The sequence below is a fragment of the Phalaenopsis equestris genome, unplaced genomic scaffold, assembly GCF_001263595.1.
Source record: "Phalaenopsis equestris unplaced genomic scaffold, ASM126359v1 Scaffold000428, whole genome shotgun sequence".
Taxonomy (NCBI): Eukaryota; Viridiplantae; Streptophyta; class Magnoliopsida; order Asparagales; family Orchidaceae; genus Phalaenopsis; species Phalaenopsis equestris.
The window spans coordinates 2,118,123-2,129,645 of NW_018164869.1; the positions used below are offsets into that span (position 1 = coordinate 2,118,123).

Here is an 11,523-nt window from a genome sequence, read left to right on the forward strand (position 1 = left end):
AAACGCTTTTCAAAATGCATAAGCTGCTAAAACTCAGTTTACCCAAACAGTCCAAGTGCGTTTTCAAAATGTCACCACACCAAATAAGTTGCCACAAACAAAATTTTAGTCTTATTATTATGATTCAACAGTTCGTAGGGGGCATTTACATATATACCACACAATTCTTATGTATTGTGTTGTTGGGGAATGCCGTCTTTTAGACCCGGTCAACTTTAGTTTAATAAAAAAAATATTGGATTTAGTGTAATTAATTATATTTTATCAGAATATATGAATTACTAATTCAATCTAACAAATTATTATGGAGTGCTAAATATGTATTAAAATGTTGATTTTTAAGTTTTTTAATATTTAATGTTTCGCAGTTATCAAAATTTCATTTTAATGTTTTAATTTTGAAAATTCTTTATGTCTTGATCTTAATAATATTTAAACTAATATTTTCATGAAAAAAAAATATTTAAATTGTTTCTAAGAACTCCTTTGTCTTATATTTTAGGAGCGTATTTTTTGTCCGGACTCCTGACGTAGCTCTACGAGCCGTGCAAATTATTTCTGAGTTATTTTCAGGTTATTTCTGGGTTATTTTCAATAATCCCGAAATAACCCAAAAATAAAAATCGTAGGTTATTTCTGGGTTATTTCGGGATTATTGAAAATAATCCAGAAATAACCTGAAAATAACTCAGGAATAACCTTTGCGAAACGTAGATTTACGTCAGTAGTCCAAAAATTAGCATATTTTAGGGCATTTTTTTATTTTTAAACATGGGAGAAATGTAATTAACGATTTAATTTAAAAAATCTCTTTATTAGAAAACTTATTTTTAAGGATATTTTTCTTCAATTTTTTAACCAATGTCTCAGGTTTTATGCTATAAAAAGTATTTTTTTATTAAATGCGTGATGTTTTGTATAATATTCATTTAAAATTTATTTTTATGACAATATGATACCATTATTAAATTAGAAATTTTTTTTAATGTTTTTCTCATAATATTTGCTTTTTTAAAAGTTTTTTTAATCATTAAATGCATTTAATATTTTCTAAAATCATATTATTTTTTTTTAAAAAAAAAAGTTGTATCAAAATTTTATTTTTGAATTAACATATAGACCCCGAAATTCTAATGTATTTACATAACTAACACCAAAACTCTCATATTTACAAACATACCGCTAAAATTTTAAGAGAAACATATCTTTTCATGTATAGATTTATAACACAAAAATGTTTGAAATGTAAATATCAAACTTTAGGTGTTGCGTATGTACATAAAAAAAAATTTTTTTTTTAGGCATATATATAAATTTTCCTAAAATGAAGGGCGATTACATACATATCACACAATTCCAATGTTTCTACATATCCAATACCTAAACTTTATGTTTTTTACATTAATACCGCTCAAATCTTTCGTACCAAATAAAAAATACCACCATTTAAAATTTAAAAAAAAAAAAAAAAAGTGAAATACACATTTTGTAAGGTGGTACAAATGTAAAAAATTAAAGTTTAGGTGTTAGATATGTAAATATATAAGAATTGGTTGACATAAGACCGTAATAGACGAGCAAACAGTGTTAAAAGATGGAGCCCACTTGATATGTGAGTCCCACCGGCATTGATTGGCTACCGCGTCTCCCTAACAATGCAATGTATTCCCTTTCGAGCAGCTCTTGCTCCCTCTTTTTTCTAGGTTTTGCTCTTCTGCTCTTCTTCGTCAAGAATCTGCCTTCATCTCTACAAAATTACGTGCAACAGACGCCTGAATCTCTGCTTGATATAACTGTCAAGGTACATCTTCTTTGCAATCGATCATTCATCATGTCTACATGCTTCTTATTTCAGTCGGCATATCAGCTTAGGTTTTTTGATGAATTTCATCTTCTTAATAGATCTGGACCTTTTTTCCTGAAGAAATTGTTGTAGGGATGATATCCATAGCCTTTCTTTCTAGGGATTTCTTTCATATCTGTTTGATTTGAAGTTATACTTGATGAATGCCGCATTATCCATGACAGTAGAGTAACAAATTAGCGTTTTGGTGCTGCAGTACAAGATTCATCATACACACATATTAAAGAAAAATAGTGGGAGCAGAAAACAAAATTTTTACGTGAAAATTTGAAAATAAGAAAAAAATCACGAGATGTAGCACAATTGGAGTAACCTCTAAAAATTTATAAGTACATAAATTCACTCTCTTGAATTAGAGAAAATGGAATTGCAATATTGATTTATAATAATAGTTTATCAATAATAGTCGTAATATAGCAGTAATAAATGTAGCTCTCGGCGATAGCAGACTGCAAAGACTCTGAGTTGGTTGCTATAAATGTAGTAACCTGCCATGAATTTTGTAGGTTTATGTTGTAGTGTCAACTTGTCATAGAGGTCGTAATTGAAAGTCATGATAGTAGTTGATCATGTGGGTTGTATGTGATTGCTTCAGGAGCGTCAATTAGCCACAAAAGTCATAATATGGAGTTGTAGGAGCTGTGAGTCACTTAAGTTGTGATTTGTCATGTAGGCTATAATGACAGTTGCGATAACTTTCGTAAGTTGTAGAGGCCAAAATTAAAAACTGTGTGAGTTGTGAGTCAAATAGGTCGTTGTTGGTCACGTAGGCATTAATAGTGAGCTGTAATAACGTCGATAGGTCGCAAAGACTAAAATTGAAAGCTGCATGAGTTGTGATGGGTCACAAAAGTTGTAGGGAGCTGTGAGAGTTGTGAGCCACATAACATGTGCTTGGTCATGTAGACCATAGTGACGAGTTACGATAACATTCGTAGGTCTCAGAGGCCGGATTTGAGAGTTGTATGAGTTGTGAGTCACATAGATTGTAGTTGGTCAGGTAGGTGGTAATAGTGAAAAGTAATAACGTCCGAAGGTCATAAAGGTCATAATTGAGAGCCACGTAAGCCGTGATTGGTCATATAGGTCGTAATAATGAGTTGTGATAACATTCGTAGATCATAGAGGTTGGAGTTGAGAGCTATGCGAGTCGTGAGCCACATAGATCATAGTTAGTCATGTAGGGCGTAATAGTGGGCTGTAATAATGTTTGTAGGCCGCAGAGTGCAGAATTGAGAGTTGCATGAGCTGTGAGACACGTAGGCCGTAGATGATTATGTTGATCGTAATTGTGAGTTATAATAACATCTGTAGGCCTTAGAGGCCAAAATTAAGATCTACATAAGCTATTAGTCATATGGTTCATAGTTTATAACATATGTTGTAAATGGGAGTTGCAATAACGTTTGTAGGCCACAGAGGTCAGAGTTGAGAGCTGCACAAACTATGAGCTATATAGGTCGTAGTTGGTCATATGGGTTGTAGTGATGAGTTGTAATAACGCTCGTAGGCTGCAGAGACTGAAATTGAGAGTTACACGAGCTGTGAGTCACATAGGCCATAGTTATTCACATAGACCGTAGTTGTGAGATGCAGTAACATTCGTTCGTCGCAAAGACCAGCATTGAGAGCTGCATGAGCTGTGAGTCATGTAAGTTGTACTTCATCTCATAGGCTATAATAAGGAGTTACAATAACGTCTGTAAGCTACAGAGATCAGAGTTAAGAGCTACATGAGCTATGTGCCACGTAGGTCGTAGTTCGTCACACAGACCATAATGGGGAGTTGCAATAATGTATGTAGGCTGCAAAGGTCGGAGTTGAGAGCTACGTGAACTATGAACCACGTAGGCTGCATATGTCGTAGTGGGGAGTTACAGTAATGTTTGTATGTCATAGAGATCGCATTTGAGAGTTGAGAATTGCGTGAGCTGTATACCACGCGGGCTTTTGATTGTCACGTAGGTCGTAGTGGAAAGCTACAAAGAGAGAAATTTTGATGTCAAGAGAAAGTCACTGTATTCTGAGTATGGTGGACGTAAGTAGATATTGCAAGGAATTATCGTTGGATCATTGATATGACGTTATTCAATATCTCGTATTAGGAGTATATCGTTACACTATGTGGGGTGCGTTGTTACATTATCTCCACGGTGTTTCGTTGCACCATTTTCATGGTGTGTAATTACACCGTCTTCGGGGTGTGTGACTGCACAATATTCAGGACGACACGCTGCTTTGTCTGGTGTTTTTTTACCCCACAACGTACACTGAGATTTTGCAGCGTATGTCATGATTCGAAAAACTGTTTTATAACAACGAGCAGGGGGTGACCCACAGTGGTCAACGACAGGAGACAAGTGGTGGTCGATTTCCACGATTGCAGGAGTGGGTAGCTTTCACTTGGCCTTTGGTGTAGAACACTGGACTTCAGCTCCTCCTTGTGTTCCTGCTCCAAGTTCCGGTCATAGTCTCCTCTTCATAAAAGACATAGGCTCTATTTATATAGTACTGGAGAAATCTCTCGACAAATAAGGAAGGAATATGAATCACTTCATCGGACGACCCAAAGAAATTCCCTCGATCGGATGATCAATTTTGATTTACCAATTTTGGTGTCATTTAGTTCATCTCATCGAGTCGGTCAGTTTGACTATAAATTTGTTGAAATCAATCTGAATAATTTTTTATTTGAGCTTGAGCATTTCTTGCATAAAAAAAATATCTTGAAATTCATATCACGTCATGACATTTATGTCAAAGTTTGAAATTTGTTGATGTTATATCAATAGTATTCGACTATATGCTTAAATTCATCTCCCAAACTCCAATGCACTTCTTCAGCTCTTGTGTGTGTGTGTTTGTGTGTTTTCATTTGATGCTTTGATTTTTGAGTTTATTATTTGCGTTTTACCTCTTTTCCCTTAATTTTCTCCTCTTCTTTTTCATTTCTTTAAAACTTCTAGCTAGTTTTTACTTGTTATTTCTTTATTTGATTTGCTTGCTCAAAGTGGTTTTTCATGGCAGGATATAAATGATGCTGATGTAAGGCTGAGCACTTACAGTGGAAAGGTTCTTCTTATTGTAAACGTTGCCTCCAAATGGTATTTAGTTTTGTTTAGCACATTATTTCATTATTAGTATTCTTTGTCTTATCCTAACTATTTGGATTTTAACTTTAGATCCATTTTCTTAATTGCTGCTGAATCCTCCATGAACTTTTGAATGTATTTGAACGAATATTTGTCCATCATTTCTATCAATGTCTCGGTCTGTCTTCTCCTTTGTGAGAACCAAAAAAAAAATTAAGGGGCATTTACATTCATATCACCTAATTCCTATGTATTTACATATCTAACACTTAAATTTTACTTTTTTTTTTACATTAATACCACCTACATCTTTCACATTACATCAAAAAATATCATCATTTTAACTTTTTAAAGTAAAAAAATACACCTTTTTCAAGCATAGATAATGTGGCATGTATGTAAAAATTGACGTGTTAGATATGTAAATACGTAGGAATTGAGTGGTATGTTTGTAAATCTTCCAAAAATGAATCTTTTTAAATGCCACAAAATAGCTTTTTATGCATTGGCATTCTCAAAATTTTTCTGTTTAAATTGCTAGATCTTAATTATTACATTCAAGTAATTAAAGCATTAATTATAGAGTATCTGTGTTAATTAGTATTAATTATAGATTATTTGGTTCATTTATTATTTATTTCTGCCTTGTTTGTGGCTTTTGCAGTGCCCTGACACATCAAAACTACATCGAAATGAATATCCTGTATGAGAAACACAGAGATAAAGGTGAATAGCTTTTCTATTTTGTTACAGATTTTCCACCATTTCAGCTGTAAAGGAGGAAAAAATATTACATCAGTACTACGCACGTAGAGTAATGTGCGTAGCCAATAAAATTACGCTACGAAACCCCACACGACAGAAAAAAAAAAACGGAGCGGTAACACGGAGAATATCCCCCCCTCCCCGTGTTATTCATGTGTTATTGTGTCCTGGGAATATTCCTGGTGTTATAATAATACAATAACACATTAATAACATATGAATAACACACAATAACACATGGATAACATGGGGGGAATATTCCCTCGTATTACCGCACCGTTTTTTCTCTGTCGGGAATATTACTCCGTGTTATTCTGGTGTTATTCATGTGTTATTGTGTCTTGAGAATATTCTTGGTGTTATAATAACAAAATAACACATCAGTAACACATGAATAACACATAAATAACACATGAATAACAAGGGGGGAATATTCTCCGTGTTACCGCACCGTTTTTTTTTTTCCTGTCGCGTGGGGTGTCGTTGCGTGATTTCATTGACTACGCACGTTACTCTACGTGCATAGTACTGATGTAATATTTTTTCGTAAAGAAGATATTTCCAAGAGGAAAGACTCATCAGGGTTTCAGCCACCATTTCTTTTCGGAAGATTTACATACATACCGCTCAATTCTTATGTATTTACACATATAACACCCAAACTTTAAATTTTTACATATGCCACCTTATCTGTGCCTAAGAAGGTGTATTTTTCCTTTTAAAAGTTATAATAGTACTGCTTTTGGCGTGATATGAAAGATTTGGGTGGCATAAATGTAAAAAAGAGCAAAACTTAGGTGTTAGGTATGTAAAAACATAGGAATTGGGTGGTATGGATGTAAATGCCCCTTTCTTTGGATTCATTTGGACAGGATTTGAGATTCTGGCATTTCCTTGCAACCAATTTTTAAGTCAAGAACCTGGAAGCAATGAGGAAATTCAGGAGGTTGCCTGTACTAAATTCAAAGCTGAGTTCCCCATTTTTGATAAGGTGATCTTAGACTTTTAACTGAAACTTTTCATGAAAAATTAGGTGCATGCTATTAGGATCTGCATTAGGGTTTACTACATGTGCAGTACTATTTTATATAAAGGAATTAAGAATTTAGTAATCAATGCCATCAATTAATTCAACAACTTTCATTAAATTTAAACAGGAAATATTATAATTAAAATCGAAATTGATAATTAAATGCCTTGAAATAACAATTTATTGATAAAACATTCTTTTTTTTTCTAATTTTTACATATAAATTAACAAGTCTCTTCATTTGCATAATACCTGCAAAATCTTCATGCTGCTTTTGCATTTCCAGATTGAAGTCAATGGACGGAATGCTGCACCCCTGTACAAGTTTCTGAAGTCCAACAAAGGTGGCTTCTTTGGAAATGGCATCAAGTGGAACTTCACCAAGTTTCTTGTTGATAAACAAGGCAAGGTTGTGCGGCGATATGCGCCGACGACGTCCCCCATGAAAATTGAGGTTCTGCTTTTTCAACCCCGTAGGATACGAAAATTTGCATATCCATCACCTAAAGATTGATATTTGTATTAGTTGCATCATAAACTATCAGTGGTCTCATGCTGCCCAGATAAAGTTTGTTAAAAGAGAGGAGTAGAAGAAAATCCTCTACTCCATCTCCAGGGACTGAGAGAAAGAAAAAAAAGATACCCCGCGGATGGCCTCTCTTATTTATAAGTTTGGGTCTATTTTATTATGGGGTGGATACACAAGTTGCTACACCGAAAAAGAAAAATGAATCATAACAATTTTACTATGTATTTGTGGGTAATGCATCATACAAAATAACGTTGCGAGGCTATAGGGTTAGTTGATGGAGTCGGTCAGATTTGCAGACTTAACCCGTTGAGTTATTTTGCCGAACAAATTGGTCAAAGTACATAACAAACTGGTTGAGCAATATTTGGTGTTTCTATATAACAGAATCAATGGCATCGGCTAATAAGATAATATGATGAGTTGTTTTACCGAGCTGTTGTCCAGATGGTCGGATTGGGGTGTTGATTTGTGTTTTCTCCAATTATGCTTGGAATATTCTAATTGTATCACGTTTTTGATGTTTTATTGTACTTTAAACTTTGACTCGGGGCTTTTATATACAACAAGCCTTTATCACCCACTAAGTGAGGTCGGCTAGCATGAATTCATTTTCTCCATTGTGTTCTATTGAGTATTATATTTTCATTTAATTGCAGTAAATCAAGCTCATATTTTATACAAAATGCTAAAGTCTTTTCAGGTCTACCTCTAACTTTCTTAACATAAGCTAAATCTAAAACATCTACTCTCGTAATTGGGTCAACAAATGGCTTAATGTGACCAAAACCCATCTAAGGCGACTCTCTCTAATCTTATCTGCCACTGAAGCTACTCCAACCCTTCCACTAATATATTAGTTTCGCATTTTCTCTGCAAGTGTAAATCCACGCATCCACCCGAGCATTCTCATCTCAGCCACACTTGAGTTAATAGCTATATAATATTCATAAGTTTTGTCTCATAAACCATTGTGCAAAAATTATATTTCACTTCTTAAATGCTAGTAATAGCAATTTTTTCATGTAATGTTAAAGATTCGAGGGCTATACAAGTAAATATGAAAGTTTAGTTGTTTAATATGTAAATACATAAGAATTGCAGATATGTATTTAAAGAGGCCTTCTTTACAAGAAATTTATCATTTCAGAAAAAAATACATTTCCTGCTTCTCTCTGCAGCTATTATATACTTTCTTAATCTGGCTTTATCTGGCTCCTTACAGGAAGACATACAGAAGCTGTTATCTGTTTCATGACTTATGGTTTGCATTCCAGGCTTTGCTCATCCGGTGTTCTTGACATGGTGCGGCAAGGTTGGCTTTTTATCTCTATGAAGTGTTTATTGTCAAAACTGGAATAATGATTTGGATTAACTATTTATTAAACCAGCTTATATTAGCAAATCACTTAAATTGCTGTTATATTAAGTTAAACTTTCCTTTTTAGCATGATATTTAAGCTGAAAGGTTATGAAAACTGGACAATGAACAGAGAGATAGGTTCAAGTTTCATGATACCAGTGGAGTTGAATTGAATGATGTAATATATATTAAAATTACTTTAATATGATTTAGATGATGTAATAATGATATTTTTTACAATTCTAATGTAGGATATTTGCGCCTAAGTGAGCTTCCCCTTTCTGCTGCATTTGTGTACATGTGAAAAAGTTAAATAGTTGATGATGAGAAGAATTAATCATCGTTTGTATTGAGCTTAAATTTTGATTGAAATTTCTATCTTCTTTTAAGAGTTATCCAATGTTATACTTATGCATTCGCTAGACTGAGTCCCTTTTAGGCTATTGGCTATATAATTCTCTTGCAATAGAATTTTTTTGGTAGTAATAAATCATCTTAATTTTATATTTGTGGCGCAATATGTAATTTTGCCTTTGTAGAAGTTATTACTAGATCAATATAAGGGTTTGTTTGGGGTAGTTGCAGTTGTTTGAAGAAGTAATTATAAAATTACAGCAAAAGTAACTGTTGTTTAAAAAGTTACGGTTGCTTTTACAAGTTATGGCTTCGATTTTTATAGCTCTTAGCCTTTTAGTATTCTAGCAATTGAATCTGATTGCAAGCTATAAAACACAGACACATACACGGGGATATAGACACAACATGACACGATATAAGAACACTATATAATTGAAAATAAAAAATAGGACACGACATATTATGGACACATTTTAATATTTTATTAATTAGTAATATAAAAAATATATTTTTTCATTATTCTTTATTAAAAACATCACAAAATAAAATATATAAGAATAAAATTTAACTTCTATTATGAAACATCATGTTTATAAAAATTAATCTTCAAAATTTCACACAATACATTTCAAAAGAATTTCATAAACTTATCTTTTGAATTTTAAAATATCTTATGATTAAACCTTATTTAGTTAAATAAGTTAAAATTTAACTTTTAGAATTAGAATAATATTAATTTATAAATATAAACTTATTAAAAAGTATATAAATAAATTATCACCTACAATACTAGAGCGACTTTAACTCCACTTGGCTTCAACGAATAGAAGCTTCATTGCAACCGTTGCAACTTCGCTGGGGTATTTGCATCGGCCTCAATGAACATATTTAACTCCTGCTTAGGTGAAGACAAAGAAGCTTATGGCTTCCACTTTAGCAGGTGTAGGTATAGCTTCGATGAACAAAATAAAATTACAACACTCAACTTCGACGAATGTAAGATGGACATTTGACCTTGGGTTTCACCAGACAGGCAAATCCTGATGCTCGACTTCGACGAATACTAGATGCGCTTTCGATGCTCGATTTTGACAAATATTTGAGGAAGCATTGACATGAGGTGGCGGCTTCGGTTATGTGGTATAATTTGGGCTAAACGTATATTTATAATTTTCTACCTCTTGTGTCTCGTTTGTCCAAATATCATTTTGAGATCATATTTGATGCAGTGTTGAAACGTACCTTAGACATATTTGGGCCCAAAAGAAAAATTCAAGCATATATTTTGCAGTATCGGGCGTGTTGAACAAGTGTCGATGTTCGATACTCGTCTGACACAGGTAAAACACATTTTTAGAAGTGCTGGTGCTATATAGTTTGTAAGTCAACCATTAGTGCTGTCAAACTTGAACAAGAAGTTGAATAATTATTTTTACTCATGAGAGATGTTAGATGAACACTTGTCATTATCGGGTCCCAAGCATTGGATGCAAAAAAGTGAAGGGTTGTATTAGATGGTTGACAATAAGCCTAAAATTTTGGTCACAAAATCACGACATTATACATTTAAATCATTGTGTAAATACTAAGACATCTCCTAGAAATGACACGTTGTATGACCTAAATACAGTGAAAAGTGTGCAAGGGTCACTACATTGACACATGGTGTAATGTTAAATTAGCAAGGGTTCCCATAGTATGGACGAATGCGACAAAGAAGTTAGTACATTAAACTAATATTATAATAAGATTTTAGAATATAGGTACCCTTACGAGTAAATTAATAGAATTAGTAGAGAATTAGTAGATATTATGGCAGATATTATGGCTCATAGAAAGATAAATATCTTATGCATTCAAGAAATCAAATGAGTTGGAGAAAAGGCCAAGGAAATTAATAGCTTAGGTTCTAAACTTTAGTATTCATGTAGGAGTGGTACTAGAAATGGTATAGTTGTAAATATAAATAAGAGTCTGGGAGATAATGTTGTAAAAATTAAAAATATTGGAGATAGAATTGTAGCCCTAAGGATTGTTGTTGATATTAAGATTGTGATTAATGAAGAATATATAATCATATTGGATTTTGCTTTAGCTTATGATTTTATTATTACTAATACTTTATTTAAGAAAAGATATGAATATATTATTACTTATAAGAATAAATTTAATAAAACACAAATTAATTATTTTCTTATAATAAATAGAGATCATCGAGATTGTAAAGATTGTAAGCTCAATATAAGTGAAAATTTAAGTACTCAACATTAATTATTACTTTTAGATTTTAAGATGAATAGTTAACAACAACAACAACAACAACAAAGCCTTAATCCCACTACGTGGGGTCGGCTACATGAATCATTTTTCTCCATTGCGTCCTATTTAGTGTCATATTTTCATTTAGTTCTAGTAAATTAAGATCATTTTTAATACAATAAGCCCAAGTCTTCCTAGGTCTACCTCTGCCTTTCTTAACACAAGTCGAATCTAAAACATCTACTCTCCTAAATGGATCATCAG

At 33.0% G+C, this 11,523-nt stretch overlaps 2 protein-coding genes across 4 annotated transcripts in view; one reads left to right on the forward strand and one right to left on the reverse strand.

Moving 5' to 3' along the window:
* The first annotated feature begins 1,627 nt into the window (after positions 1 to 1,627).
* On the forward strand, positions 1,628 to 8,948 carry LOC110027524 (probable phospholipid hydroperoxide glutathione peroxidase). 3 transcript variants are annotated; one of them, XR_002294342.1, is made up of 7 exons: positions 1,631 to 1,801; positions 4,892 to 4,968; positions 5,621 to 5,682; positions 6,594 to 6,712; positions 7,038 to 7,205; positions 8,506 to 8,595; positions 8,895 to 8,913. XR_002294342.1 is itself a non-coding variant. In XM_020728999.1 (6 exons), exons 1-6 carry the CDS (start codon positions 1,661 to 1,663, stop codon positions 8,579 to 8,581), a joined length of 591 nt encoding a protein of 196 aa, XP_020584658.1. In that variant the 5' UTR covers positions 1,628 to 1,660; the 3' UTR covers positions 8,582 to 8,595. The 3 variants fall into 3 exon arrangements, 2 of the variants coding, with proteins under 2 accessions (XP_020584658.1, XP_020584657.1); XM_020728999.1 differs by lacking the exon at positions 8,895 to 8,913 and having other exon boundaries at positions 1,628 to 1,801; positions 8,558 to 8,595; XM_020728998.1 differs by having other exon boundaries at positions 8,506 to 8,948.
* LOC110027523 (pentatricopeptide repeat-containing protein At3g53700, chloroplastic-like) overlaps positions 7,180 to 11,523 on the reverse strand; it is an 11,699-nt gene continuing 7,355 nt past the window's right edge. The window contains exon 2 of the mRNA XM_020728997.1: positions 7,180 to 7,254. The gene's annotated coding sequence lies outside the window, so the exon portion shown is untranslated. The remainder of the gene's footprint in view (positions 7,255 to 11,523) is intronic.